The sequence below is a fragment of the Gigantopelta aegis genome, chromosome 7 (genome assembly GCF_016097555.1).
Source record: "Gigantopelta aegis isolate Gae_Host chromosome 7, Gae_host_genome, whole genome shotgun sequence".
Classification (NCBI taxonomy): domain Eukaryota; kingdom Metazoa; phylum Mollusca; class Gastropoda; order Neomphalida; family Peltospiridae; genus Gigantopelta; species Gigantopelta aegis.
The window spans coordinates 44460358-44476497 of NC_054705.1; the positions used below are offsets into that span (position 1 = coordinate 44460358).

A 16140-nucleotide genomic window follows, 5' to 3' on the forward strand; every position below is an offset into this window, starting at 1 on the left:
GCTAGCTACGGCCCTGCGTTCATGACGTAATCGCGACAGTTGGAGAAGATCTCCCATTTCTGCAGTGCCATGAAACTGAAGTAAACACAACCACCATGATTTATATTGGCAACTCCGCACCTCCAATAATTTATTGCATGTAGTTATCATGACTGGGAATAGTGATGCATAATGTTCGTGCTGGAGTGTCGTTAAACATCTATTCTAGTCTATTCTACTGACTCATATGTTCAGGCAGCTCATGCATCACGTCACCTGTAGAATGTCTTGCATGCGGAGAAAAGGTGTAAACAGAATGTGCAGGTCACTTTGTAACGAGAACGAAATGATATCAATTACTGCACTACACCTGCTAACTGGATCAGGCGATAGTAATTGTGTCGCAATTACAAAACGAATTGGCTTTATTTCAGAATAAACAGCGAAAAAAACCTTATTCTTTGCGTCACTGGATCGCAGTTCTCTATCTGCGAAACCGAAAATACTAATAAGACATTTGGTATGAAGTGTATGCATCTTGTACTCCATCAGATAATAATAAAGTTAAAGGAGAGAGAGAGAGAGAGAGAGAGAGAGAGAGAGAGAGAGAGAGAGAGAGAGAGAGAGAGAGAGAGAGAGAGAGAGAAGAGAAAGAGCAAAGTAGAAAAATAGTCACCCCACCTCCCGCACCATGTGCAAAGTAGAAAAATAGTCACCCCACCTCCCGCACCATGTAAATATATAATTTAAGGTTTATATTTCAGTTTGTGTAGCTGGTTGCGTCCTTGTATCATTGTGCATCTACTGTTACGCTCTTGTCCCCACCTCTGTTTATTTCAGGTTAGTAAAGGCCATACAAGTATATCTGTATCGGAAAGTTACGCATTAAAATGCCGATGGTTATTTTGTAATGTTGAGGATTAGTGCACATTATTCAAGTAAATTTAGTAACTATTGGAGATGTTTTACGTTTGACATTTTACGTATCCTTAATTAATAGATGACACCTTATATTATTCTCATTTCAGTCAAAATATTGTGTCACGATTATTTCTTCATTTCAAATATTAGGGTTAGGGTTGCGTTTCATTGTAGACAATAAACGTGTTTGATGTGTATTTTTATTTTTCCTCCTGCATCAAGAGGCAAAAGACAATTGCACACACGCCGAAAAATAAAACAAAAAATTGATAATAATAATAACAATAATAATAATAATAACAACAATAACAGTAATAATAATGAACCAAAAACAAAGAAGAAGAAATTTTAAAAACGCTGTCCATCGAAGGACATATAACCAACAGTCCATCACATTTCAGGCGAGTGCTCTACGTCAAATCTACACACACACACACACACACACACACACACACACACATGTCATGACGCATGTGACGCCTACTCACGTTCTGAGGTACTTGATGACGTTCTTGACCCAGGCCCGCCTGTTGTAGTCGTTGCTGATCATGGGTATGAACGGCTTGGATCCGATCTGCCAGCCCCCCACCGCCAGGAGGACCTTCAACGCCGGGTTCTTCTGTTTCAGGCTGATCGTCCTCTGGTACAGACCTGTGGAAGTAAATACGTCAGGTGTTATTAAACATACTGCACCATGTTCACGTCATTCCTCTACGTGATTCCACTCTAATACTGATAATTGTAACGTGTGATTCACCTCTCCCCTCTACTGTGAGCAGCGCAATGTTTTACCCTCCTAAGTGGGCCCTACGTTTATGAATATGTGAGGTGGGTTTTCTGCATTTTTAAAATGAAAAACGCTAAATGTGTATTTATACTGTCATAGCAAATGATTTGATAAAAAATCAACAATAAAAAAATAATCATAAAAATAAACAAAATGTTTACAACGAATTCTATGACAAAGACAAGTATAACAATAAACAGACTGTAGCAAGTGAATCCCGTTTATGCAACTGGCCAGTGTAGTAATATTATATTAGAAATGTGGTTTATTTCAATGTAAGGGTGTGATATGTCACACCTTGTAGGTAGAGATCCCTCAAATACCCAAAGTCTGGTTCGTACATTTTGTGGGGATATATGTTTGTAATGACTGGGTGAGAAGGCAGTTGTGTGCTACATATTGTGCATTGCTTCACCAAAATATATAGAATACTAAACGAGTTTGCCTGTTATATAATTGTTATGGAACGAGTGAACAGTTTTGGTATCTGACGAGCGAAAGCGAGCCAGATACCAACACTGTTCACGAGTTTCATAAAGATGGTATGACAGGCAAGCTAGTTTAGCAGTTTATGTATTACAAACCAACTGCAAACAAGCCGCAATGCAGAAGTAAGCAGATGTCAGGCCTACTACACGTTATTTTTCTACGAAATGGGTCAGCAAATGATCTACGTCACGCCACACTGGCCAGTATTACACTAGTTAGATATTGAGTAATTGTTATGACATGAGCAATATCTTACATTGGTGTGTAATAAAGAACTGTATTTTTTACTGCTAGACACGGCACTTGGATGTTGACTGAGCTACTGGTATAGCTGATACCATGTTCCATGTTCCTTATGGAACATCATGTATGCAGATACAATAATGGAAAGAAAGAAAGTTTGTTTTGTTTAACGACACCACTAGAGCACATTGATTTATCAATCATCGGCTATTGGATATCAAATATATGGTTATATTGACAGTCTTAGAGAGGAAACCCGCTACATTTTTCCATTAGCAGCAAGGGATCTTGTTTTATGCTCCATTACACAGACATGATATCACATACCACTGCCTTTGATATACCAGTTGTGGTGCACTGACTACAACGAGAAATAGCCCAATAGGCCCACAGACAGGGATCGATCCTAGACAGACCGCGCATCAGGCGAACACGTTACCACTGGGCTACCCCCGCCCCTACACAATAACGGGAGCTTGAAAGTGAAACTCTGGATAATGGTGTGGAACACATACATGTGGCAACGCGAATGATGGAATAGTTGGTATTACCTAAATATAGACTAATTTGCTGGATTCTCGAGTAGTGTGCCTTTAATATTGTCTCTGGGCATGAATGAATGAATGAATGAATGCTCAACGATACCCCCAGCACAATCATACACATCGCCTATTGGGTGTCAGAAAAGATAAGTATATGGAAATATTATTTATATAATTATGTGAAACCACAGTGTAAAGAGCTGTGTGTAAAAGTGCAATACGAATATCAAGATAAGTATATTTTAAAATTTGGTATAGCAATCAAAGTGTTTTAAACACCTTAAAATTAATTCTGGGTGGAATTCAAAACTTTTAAATTCATTTCTTTTGCCAAATATATCGTTTCTCGTCGGCTTCAGATGATTAAGAGAATAACAGGATTCCTTGCTAGTAATGGAAGAAAAACAATTCTAGCGAGCTTCCTCTGAGACTAAATATTAGATATTACCAAATGTTTGACGTCCAATATCTGACAACTAATAAATCAATCTACTCTACTGGTCCGATAAACAAAACAGACTAGACTAATTCCTCTTGAAGATATATTCCACGGTCGTTATAATATAAATTGAAGTTAACAGAGGAGGATAAATAATAGGACACACCAGAAGGAAATACAACTTAGGGAAGATACCCTAATGAATCACTATGAAAGTATAGAGAGGTAATGTTCAGCATAGTAAGTGGGCATGTTGTGAACGAGAAAGTGAATATCCACAATTAACTAGCGACAGGAGAGGTTATGACAGGATGATTGACTGATGATATTTACACGGTATTTATGATCCATTCATCTTTGTTATAATTATATTTTTTAAAAACCACACTATGAAAGTTTATATTAATTGCAGGCAAAATATTCTCATGACGTAAAATGTATAGGAAGGTTACTAATTGTATCAAGTGATATACATCACTACGAAGCTGTTTCTATCGCAAGCCAAAAGGAACCCGATTCTCGTGTGGCAGGTATATTTGACAACTTCATGAAAGAACACTCGCTGATCAAAAGAACAAGGACCACCATGGCAGAAATGTGCATATTTCAGTCTCGATTGGTGTGAATCGAATTTTAATATTTTAGGAATAACACTAAATAAAATTTGATAAAATATTTGGGAAATAAAAGTTAATGAAACAAAAAAAGCAAAACACAATCCTGTGTTGACTTTCTGGCGTGGAAAATGTGAACGATTTTTTTAGAAGAATAATCGTCGTTGAAGTAGTTAAAACACTTGTTCTTCAAACTAGTTTTACAAGCTTACCAAATCCACCATTGGAATGTATAAAGCTGAGCGATTATTTTAGAAATCATTGATTTCCATTGCCGCATCCTAACCGCATGCGTGCGACGCGACAGATAAATATGTCGCGTCGCACGCGCCAGGTTAGAATATGATAACTGAAATCAATGTTTTCTAAAATAATTGCTCGCATCGCTCGTATCGCCAGCGGCCGGTTAGGATACAGCTTTACTGAGTTAAATCGAATTATGTTAGCTTTTTTATGAGATGGTCCTTTCAGAATGATCACAATAGGTACATCGGTGGGGGGGGGGGGGGGGGGGGGGGGGATTGTATTTTAACATGTTTCATTAACGTATCTCTGCTAATTTTTCTACATGTTTGTTTATTAGTATGCACACACTATAACTATTTTTGTTGGTAATAAGTGTAGCTCAAATAACCAATGGAGTTTCTAATAAGTATAAACACTTGCCTCAACTTTCATCCTGTAATGGCAGATATAATAGAAAGGAAACGTTACACTTAAATTTGAAAATATTTCCCCCAAAGGTCACTTTTCATATTATGTGATATCAGTTAATATATTGGGTTGCTTGACTTTTTATTTTTTTTATTGTTTTAGTTTTGTTGGTGGGTTTTTTTTGTTTTTTTTGTTTTTTGTTTTTTTCGCTTGTTAGTATATGTATATTTTTGGTTAGGCCCATGTATCGGCAGTAATATACCAATATGTTTTGGAGGCATATATTGAGATATAGCATAATTTGTGAAAATATAATAAATATAAAAAGACACGAATGTTAAATGATACAGCATAATTTGTGAAAATATAATAAATATAAAAAGATACGAATGTTAAACGAAATTATTATCAGTGACATTTTTGCAAATTCAATGCATATGTATTGATAGTCAATGATGATCGTGAACGTATGCAACAATGTCTTTAATGTTAAGAGTTTTGCCACAGACGTATGGGCTCTCGTGTTTGCAGTATAACACACTGTTGTTTTCCCCGAATTCAAAGAAAATGCCCGAATCTGGATAACAACATTTATTCATATTCGCATTATTGCCAAATAGCCATACAGCGTTGAAAACGAATGACTACGCATTTTCATATTTTTGCCGGTAGAATGATGGGAGAAAATGGTGAAAAGGTATCAAGTTAGCACATTTTTTCTATCGCTATATTTTTTGCCCGAATTTGATTATTTGCGCCAGCACTAAGATAACTTATTATGTACATAGCTAAGATATATATAGATCTACAGAAACCATAAAAGTGATATTCGGAGAAGTTATAATTTATTTTCACTGTATTTTAGTTACAGCAAAAAATATAGAGATAATATAAAACAAATTTGTGAACAAATTCATGATTCAATTATCTCCCTTGTAAATTATTACGTTTTAATTATTGAGGTCAGTGTCGCTTCATCATTTTTAAATTTGATGATTACCAATGTATTCGATAGTATTTGAAAAAAAAAGTAACTTAAACAATTGCTTGTTTAAAAATGAATATGAAGTGCAATTACGATACAATATCTAAAACTGGTTTCGTACGAAGCTGAATAATGATGACGCCATGTCCTAAATACTGAAGCTGAATAATGATGACGCCATGCAAGTTAAACTATAACCGAGTTCGATTCATCTGTTGGTTTTTGTGGGTCTTTTTTTTTCTCTTTTTTTTTTTTGGGGGGGGGGGGGGGTCGCTATGTCAGGTATGTTTGTACAGCAGTATTATTAAATAATTGTTAATTAATTGAAGTATTTTTATTGATATTTCTTTTGAAACGTCCATGGTCAAGTATATTTCTAGAAAAATTATAATGGAACAAATATATCGTTGCGTTACGTATTTTCGATAGGATAAGCGAAAGACGTTAACAAAAAGCGAAAAGTATTATCATAAATTTGGAAAGATGTATATAATAAATAGACCACATCATGGCGATTTTTCGAAGTCGATTTTATGTTAACGCGTGATATGCCAAAACCATATGTTCACTCATTGTTTTGCAATTTGTGAAAATATGGTTTTCACACATCACTCGTTGACATAAAAATCGTATTCGAAAAAGCCCATGAGATACTGTTCATAGTACTGCTTGCTACAAACAAATAACAACATATATCGAATGTTTCCAGCATCGCTTGTTCATTTCATAATTATTTCCCTTTATTGAAAGTGCAACACATTTTTTATTTGCCAGATACATCAACCAGGATATTGATCTTGTACAAAGCAGTTTGTGAACATATGACATGTTTGTTTTTATAACTAACTGTTGTTTGTAAAAGGTTATCAATCTCAAGAGAAAACCTTTTTACCCAGTTATAAGAAATGCTAGAATTTCTACGGTGTTTTATTTTAGGACATGCTTGCAAAAAAAATGCCACTGAGAGCTCCCAATCCTTCCTTTTCAGTGTCTTGGCTGTTCGCGGCCACTGTAATGGTCGTGTTTTTTCCACAAAATATATAACCTCACGCAATAAAATAAACGAAACACAATGTGTTTAATGACACCGCAGCACATTTGAAACTATAGCTATTTGTGTCTGATATTGTAAATTGATATTTAATTAATAGAGAAAGAGAGGGGTAAGGATCGCTTTTATACGCATTTTCTCAATGATAGACAATACGTGTTCCAATAAAATACCACTATCATATTATCATATATATATATATATATATATATATATATATATATATATTTATCCTATAACTTACCCATGATATCCATGACATAAACCCATGTGATAATTTACTTTATTACCTACGACGTACAGCATAACGAGGGTCATATTTATCGTACGATTTCCCTCGTATGTCATAACTAAATCGCATGTCCTCCTGACATTGTCGTTTAAACCGGCCTCGGTGGCTTCGTGGCAAGCCATCGGTCTACAGGCTGGTAGGTACTGGGTTCGGATCCCAGTCGGGGCATGGGATTTTTAATCCAGATACTGACTCCAAACCCTGAGTGAGTGCTCCGCAAGGCTCAATGGGTAGGTGTAAACCACTTGCACCGACCAGTGATCCATAACTGGTTCAACAAAGGCCATGGTTTGTGCTATCCTGCCTCTCAAAATCTGTGTGGTCCTTAACCATATGTCTGACGTCATATAACCGTAAATAAAATGTGTTGAGTGCATCGTTAAATAAAACATTTCTTTCTTTCTTTCTAGTCGTTTAACGATTGGCTGTTGTAAGAGTACATTTCTTTCTGATTGGCCGACACGACATTCCACAGATACTACTTTCTTCATTAATACATTTTTATTTCGAGTGTAAGCTGATCACATGCCGTAATGACAAATACGTGTTTTTAATTAATTTAATAAAACATTAATTAATTATTTATGATAACTTGTATTATATTACGATGTAGTTGTGACACATCAAACACTTAATTATGAATATAACGTTCACAACTGTTAGAAATCTATACTAAGGTCGACGAGTCACTTTTTGCACCCTTGTTTTGGCTTCGTACATAATAAATGTAGCATATCTTACCGTAATTTCACTTGAAAGCCATATTTAGTATAAGGTACAATGTTTTAATCACAAGATTTTCTTCAAACACATTCAGGTGCGTTAATAATGTTCAAACAAAGCCTCGACAAATACCGATTATCATAGACTCGGTTGATATTTTCATATATATAGAGGTTATTACCAGAGTGTTTTTCGGTATCGTCAATATCATATATTAGGAATAAAAATTGTATTATGCGAGCCTCTGGCGAGTATAATACATTATTTTTATTCCTAATATATGATATTGACGATACCGAAATACACGAGGGTAATAAGTTCTTTATCATATAAGCTCAAGCTTAATACAACGTGTTTTTGTAAACTGTACACGCAACTTTAATTCCAGTCCGCCATTACTAGATATTCAAATGACGTAAGACTATGTGGCGCTGTGTATTTTTGAATGGATATGACGTCAAACTCGAATGACGTCATTTTGGATGTCCTTACATCAAAATAAAGTTATGTCTAACGTTTTTTTGTTTTCTGAACGCTAGACAGCTTTCAGTGTCAAATTGCCATTGAAATGTTTTTATTTGATGACTATCAATGCATACATAATCATGGAGTGTCATCTAAGTACGTTTGCTTAAATGTCAATAAACCTAGTGCCGAGACCTCGACTAATGACATCTAATTTGCAAAGTTATCAAATTCTTAAAGTATGTGATCTGAAAAATATCACATATTTTGATTGCACTGAAAATGTAAATTATTATTATATATATATATATGTATATATATATATATATATATATATATATATATATATATATATATATATTCAACCAAAATCAATTACGATCAATGCATATACACCACTTATACACCAATACCAAATTGTGTTTCTGGTTTTAATTTGGGTTAGCAGTTCAAAACATATATTTTACTGTGCACACTACTATACACTTTAAAGGGAAAGACCCTAGTTTCAACCCGTGAAAATTAGCACTAAGTTTATTTAATCTACAAACCTGTAACACATTTGGATAAAGTTACAATTGAGTGAAACATGAGTCTGTGACTTTGAAATGGTGAAATACCTTCTAAGAATAGACTAAAACTCGACTCCATAACTGTTACTTCTCAAACGCACGTGTATTTTTTAAAATATGTGAAATTCATTTTGTGATATTAATAACACCAGAATGACCAAAAACGCTTTGAATACGGTATACGGAAATTGATAATCTAAACAATAAAATCTAAGTAAAGTATGATTTAAGTTACCAAAAACGGTGATAATAGTCAAAAATATGCGTTTAAAAACTAGGGTATGTCTCTTTAAATATACTAACAAACCAACCAGAATTGACTTTTTGAAGGTATTTTTTTTCAAATGTAAGGGGCATTTTTTGTGCATCGTGTTTGTCCTTACGAAATGCATACTTAGTTAATATGTTAAGTGTTTTGTTTGGTAATTTTACATATTTTACATATAGTCTTAGAGAGGAAACCCGCTACATTTTTACATTAGTAGCAAGGGATCTTTTACATGCACCATCCCACAAACAGAATAACAGGATAGCAAAAACCACGGCCTTTGATACACCAGTCGTGGTGCATTGGTTGGAACGAGAAATAGCCTAGCGGGTCTGATCGGGCACCAAGCGAACGCTTTACCACTGGGCTACGTCCCGACAGGATGTTTTGTTTGTTTCTTCTTTTTGCTTTGTTCGTTGTTGTATTATTAGTATTATTTTGTTTAGTTTTAATCACTACATTTCTTTCTCATACAAATATACATGCACCACACCGACCTCTGACTTATCTGTTTTATATAAATAACTTATTTAAACACCGAACGACTAGAACATACAAGTCTATTGGGTCGTCTCAAATGTCTCTGTTATATTAACAAACTCACCATTTAAATATAGGTTTAGATTATCACAAATGTATTTTGTCTCCGCAAACTAGCGTCATTTATCTACACTTTACGTATCACATACGTCTTTGTTGCACGAGCAAACTGACGTCATTCAAATACGTGTACGAGACAAATATGTGTGTGGATATGATCAGAGTATGGACATTTAAATATACTTGTGTATCATTCGATATCTAATGTTTGCGTTTGTCTGGTAACCTTGGCACAATTCCGATGTGTACAAGTTCATCTTTTAGATTAGTTCCATGGTGCGTATTTACATCTCTTTAACAAGAGATACTTCACTTTTGACCGTGCGCCAAAAATTCCCCTATTGACCCACCAGGGAGATTTCATTTCAGCTGACCGTCAGTATTTCAGAAACAAAACCTTATTTGTTAAATATCATTGACCCTAAGTTACACAGGGACGTCCATTTCTATCTGTCTGTGGGAAAGTGCATATAAAAGATTCCTTGCTGCATTAGGAACAATGTAGCGGATTTCCTCTGATGACTACGAGTCATAATTACCAAATACTTCACATCCAATAGCTGATGATTCATTAATCAATGTGCTCTAGTGGTGTCGTAAAACACTCTTTAAATTTTTATATTTTAGAATACTTCCATTTTACCACGGTTTGGAGGTTAAGCATGAATGAATGAATGAATGTTTAACGACACCCCAGCACGAAAAATACATCGGCTATTCGGTGTGAAACTATGGTAAAATGCAACAACAATGTGGGAGGTTAAGCAGTCGTGGTGCAAACATTTCAAACCGCATCTACCAAAATAAAATAAGAGTAAAACGCTCCCACGACTTACTTTCGAGTCCGGAGATACGATTATCATTTGGAAGGTATTATCAGTGTATCGTCATGCCGTCTGTGGTTTTTTAATGGAAAATTGTGAGAAAGAACGAAGCGTTTAAACAACATACCAATAGAGATGATTCCAAAAACATATTGTGCAACTGCAGTAAAGCAACACGACGTAGACTTCGACAGTTTTACTACGTTAACGTTTCTGGTGCTGCACTATTGGTCCCAGGTGTGCGTCATTAGCCCCGTTGCAATACAAAAAAAAAATGTATTTGTTAGCACACATCATTAACTATGGCTGTCAAATGCTATGCGAATCGGTGCGGTAGATTCGATTCCTGCCAACTGACACTTGGTGGGGGTTTCCAAAAATATTATATCAAAATTATTTACTCATTGGAAAAGCAGCTTAGCTTTCTTATACAGTTTCCATGCGCGTGTTGCATCCTCACCGTGGTGCAGGGGTGTAACATTCTCTTTGAGAATGGCCAATACAGCTCAAATATATTTTAAGTAAAAGTCAGTATCTATCTGTAATATTTGTGTTTTTGCATGGTTCTTTACACTGTGTTTTTGTTTAAATCTTTAATGTTTATATTGATGTTGATCATCACTTCATTTGTTTGCCTTACCATAGTTTGACACCCAATAGCCGATGTATTTTTCGTGCTGGGGTGTCGTTAAACATTGATTCATTAATTCATTATTATACAGTTATTTACGTTTATTCACGATAAAGATATGTATCCGGAAAAAATGGGTACGTGGTGTTATTATTCGCATCCCAAAGAAGGGTAATATTATTGGAAATTATAGGAAAGTGGAAGGTAAAATCCAGTTTTGGCTTCTACACCATGGTTGTACAGCCATTGAGAAAGTAGTCTGGAGGCGCAGACCTTAGGTTCAGTCACAGCTGACACTAAATGTAGTTAATCTACAAACCTCCAACACATTTGAACACGATTATAACGGAGAGAAGTTAAACTCTATGGTGATTAAACGGGGAAATACTGTCCAAAAATAGACTAGAATTTGTCTCGATAACAATTACTTCTCAAACAGAAGTGCGTTTTTATAATTATGAAACAAAAGCAAGGCATTTCGGGTGGCCAGAACTACTTCAGGCGTACGACAATTAATAAGCTAACTAAAATATAAGTACTTCTAATTTAAATTATCATAAACGGCTTTAAATAGTGACACATACGTCGTATTGTTTACAAACTAGGGTCTGTCATTTTAATATATAATTTTAGTGATAAAAAAGGCTTTGTTAGTCGCAAGCATGTTCAAATGACAGTAAGTAAAGTCTATTTAACTTTAAATTAAAAAAAAACCCAACTCTGTAATAGATATTGTTAATACAGTTCATTATTTAGGTCTTAACGACAAAACCGATATCAGTGATCAGGATCCTATCTCTGCGCAATACAGAGTCGAATGGGTATTTGGCAAAATAGTTCTTGATTCCGTGAACCTCTATCTCTTGTCTGGCCCCTAGGACAGTCACTCCCAAGGATATCCTTTACTGGACAATATATCCTTTCTACACCGCTCAACATTTTGTGTGGATGTTATTAACAAATTGATAAGTTTGTTCCAGATACCGACTCCAAACCCTGAGTGAGTGCTCCGCAAGGCTCAATGGGTAGGTGTAAACCACTTGCACCGACCAGAGATCCATAACTGGTTCAACAAAGACCATGATTTGTGCTATCCTGCCTGTGGGAAGCCCAAATGAAAGATCCCTTGCTGCTAATCGGAAACAGTAGCTCATGAAGTGGCGACATCGGGTTTCCTCTCAAAATCTGCGTGGGCCTTAACCTAATGTCTGACGCAATATAACCATAAATAAAATGTGTTGTGTGCGTCGTTAAATAAAACATTTCTTTCTTTTTCTTTGATAAGTTTGTTAACTGAATACCATATACAATAATATTTTTAACCTGCACTGCTAACACATTACAGGCTGTCTTACAACTACCATTATATCTTTTAAAAAAACAATCTGGCTACACTTCATGAACATTCGTGATAATGTCCACTGACAAAGTATTAAATAACATAACTATCATATGAAAGCACTATTATATATTATATTAATTGTCTCCGAAACGAACTTGGGATTGGTAATTCGATTAATGCTACATATGAGGTCATTATAGTATGTGAAGAATAACTATGCAAACCCCATTAATCTGTCGTGCGCACATTTGTATTGGATCCCACAACGTTATAAGTATCAGTACAAGGAGACATACATCGCGTAGTACAGCAAATGCACCACAAAATCATTTCTCGAAGACTGAGCGTTGTCCTAACTGTAAAATGTCTTCAAGACAAGTGGTATTAATGTTATGTGGATTCCAAAAGATTTACTTGAAACCATTGCCTTTCAATCCAGATCAAAGTTCACTAATATTAAAACATTCTATTTTGTTACAACGAACGGTGAAAGAAGATAGAAATATATACCTATCTTTCACCGATCAGGACAATTCGTAAAGACCAACGGTGAATCCAGAATAAAGTCTACTGATAGAGACATGGCATGCTGGTCATCCTCACTAACAACATATATTAGGGGATATGATATGTACGACAGGGCATAGGAAGCCTTATGGGCACCAATTGTTCTGCACTATTCGCCGATTCATGTCTCTATGCATATGAATATGAAATTCAGAAATCTAGTTAAATCAAAACTAAAACTTTTAAATGTTCTTTCCGCTATATTGATGATCTTATAATATTAAATAATAGGATGGCTAAAAATTACCCTCCATTGATTTACTCTCAAGAAGGAAGGAAGGAAATGTTTTATTAAACGACGCACTCAACCCATTTTATTTACGATCATATGGCGTCGGGCATATGGTTAAGGACCACACAGATATTGAGGGCGGAAACCTACTGTCGCTACTATTTACGGTTAGCAGCAAGGAATCTTTTATATGCACCATCCCATAGACAGGATAGCACATGCCACGGCCTTTGATGTAGGGATCGATCCCTAACCGACCGCGCATCAAACGAGCGCTTTACCATTGGGCTACGTCTCGCTTCGTACTCTCAAGAGTTAGAAATAAAATGAACATCTGAAGGTATTAAATCCGTTTCTTACCTCGATATATGCATAGAGATTCAAAGCAACACTGGCCTTCAAATTAAGCTGTATGACAAAAAGGATGACATAACTGTTCAATAGTTAATATTTCCTTTTAGTCCAGCAATAGACCTGCTCCAGCTTGTTGGTGCCTACGTACAATGGCATGCTCACTGTATGCAAATATGAAACAACGCCATATCATTCTGGCACAGAAGTTGTTTCATCAGGGTTATGATATCAATGGACACATGAGGACATTCAAAACGATTTATGGTAGTAATTTGGTATATCCACTAATTACGATATATTACTGACCAACTGATGGCTGGTGTTATTCCATATTTTAAATTTGTGCATAACGTTTAGTGCAATTTGCATTTATATTATATACATAGCAATGAAATATATAGATCTACGGAAACCATAAAAGTCATATCCGGTGAAAAGTCATATTTTCACTGTATTTTAGCTACAGTGAAAATATAGAAGTCGTATTTACTTTTTTGTAAAAGTGCACGATGAAATTATCTCCCTTTGTCTCGGTTCTTCGTATTTAAATTTGATGATGATGATAACTAGTTTAACGTGCCCATATACCACTAGGGTTTCGAACACGCCCATCCCGAGTCCGACCTCCGATAAGATCGGTGGCCTGACTCGGGATGGAGGGGGGGGGGGGGGGGGGGGTGTTGAAAATGGGCAGAATTTTGAAAATAGCAATTAGTAAAAACGTTAATAGAATAAATAAAAAAAGAAAAAGGTTACAAGCCAAAAATAAAAAAGAATTGACTGCTCGGCCGAATATTTATATAATTTGGAGCATTTTAGAAGGACAGTCCAAAATTAAATAAGAGAAAGAAGAGAGGATCGGACTATTTAATAATATTACAAAAAAAGTAATTTCGACATAAAATTTTGAACGCAGATCTAAACGTTTAAAGTCCACGCGAGTGGCCTCGTTAAGGCCGTTTGGGTGCACAGCTTAAAGGGACGAGATGGGTTGCATCCCGTCAAGAAAACCCCTAGATTGACAGTCGATAGACGTTGAAGGTGTAGTGCTGTGCTGAAATACAGATCTTGAGAAGCCGGATCCGTCTGAACGAGTAGAGTATCAGACTAGAGTATAGTCCAGTCGTCATGGGTTGGTATAGTGGTGCGAACGGGCCCGACTCCGAAGGATACGAGATGGTATCATTATAAAGCAATGTAAAGTCTAGAAAAAGAGTAGTAGGGGCCGACCCCGCTTCCTATTTCTTCTTAGAGTGGGGCGGTCAATCTTCCAGTGCTGGTAGGACAGGCTCGGACATGTAGAGACTAAACGCGAACAACCGTGGCGTTCTGCAGAATGGTCGTCATACGATTCACGAAAAAACAAGTCAGACGGAGAAATGACGTGGAGGCGAGGAATCTCGCTCAAAAAGAATCCAACCTGGTGGTGCAGACTGCCGAAACGAGAAGCGTTCCAGCGTTCAATCAGTTCCAATGGCCGCATACATCCCAGTATAAAACTTCATTTCGCTGACAAAAACAACGAAATGAAGGACCCCCAAGTCGAGCACACGAAAGCACGTGCAGTGTGCACAAGCGAAACAAACACGTCTTACCGCGTGGAGCTCCAGACTGGGAATGTTTAAATTTGATGATTACCAATGCATCTGATCGTATTTGAAAAATAAAAAATGTAATTTAAACAACTGTACCTATAAAAACGGGATACGAAGTGCAATTACGATAAAATATATAAAACAAATTGAATACGAAGCTAAATAATGATAACACAATGTAGTGTCATCGAGTTTAAGTGTAAGAATTTAACGGCGTTCGACTCGTTTTGTTTTTGTGGGAGTTTTTAGAGGATCGCTTTGTCAGGTATGTTTGCACCGCAGTATTGTTAAATAAATGTTAATAAAGATAAATTTTAATCAAATTTATTTTTAAAAGTCTATGGTAAAGTAAATTTTCTGGCAAAATTCCATAGGAAGAAATATATCATGACGTTACGTATTTTCGATAGGATAAGTGAAAGATATTACCAAAGAGCGAAAGATATTGTCAAAAATTAGGAAATATGTATATAATAAATAGACCATTTCATGGTGTTTTTCCGAATACGATTTTTATGTCAACTCGTGATGTGTGAAAACCATATTTTCACTCATTGTTTCATTGATGGCAGTACTCATTCCGGGTGCCACCGGTGAGGCAGGATATGCTCAACTTTCGCGAACACCTGCTATCATCACTGGTTTGAAAGTGATTCATGAGTCTATGCCATCACAGTTGTATTTATTCTAATTAGTTCTGTCTTCTGCTTGATTTAGTAAACTAGTCTGGGAGTGGAAATCGTCTTTGAGCAGCGCAGGAATGATGTGTTTTCCAGTAAAGAATCTCCCATAGTGGAGTTTGTTTTCAAAACAAAAAGTGTTTTAATTAATTGCTGAATACACGCTGGTCACGCCAATGATGGTGTTGTTGCGAATGTATTGTCCAGTAAAGGATGTCCAGTAGTCGAGGCACCAGATTGAGGTTTATTGAGTCAAACACTATTTTGTCAAATTCGACCCTGTATTTTGTA

General features: G+C 36.0%; 1 protein-coding gene across 1 annotated transcript in view; it reads right to left on the reverse strand.

Annotated features, from left to right (window-relative positions):
* The window catches only part of LOC121378113 (chitotriosidase-1-like), a 107613-nt gene that overhangs the window by 31098 nt on the left and 60375 nt on the right, over positions 1–16140 (reverse strand). The window contains exons 4-5 of the mRNA XM_041506213.1: positions 1389–1551; positions 10–75 (exon numbers count right to left, since the gene is read on the reverse strand). Of these exons, the coding sequence (XP_041362147.1) occupies positions 10–75; positions 1389–1551 (229 nt within the window). The remainder of the gene's footprint in view (positions 1–9; positions 76–1388; positions 1552–16140) is intronic.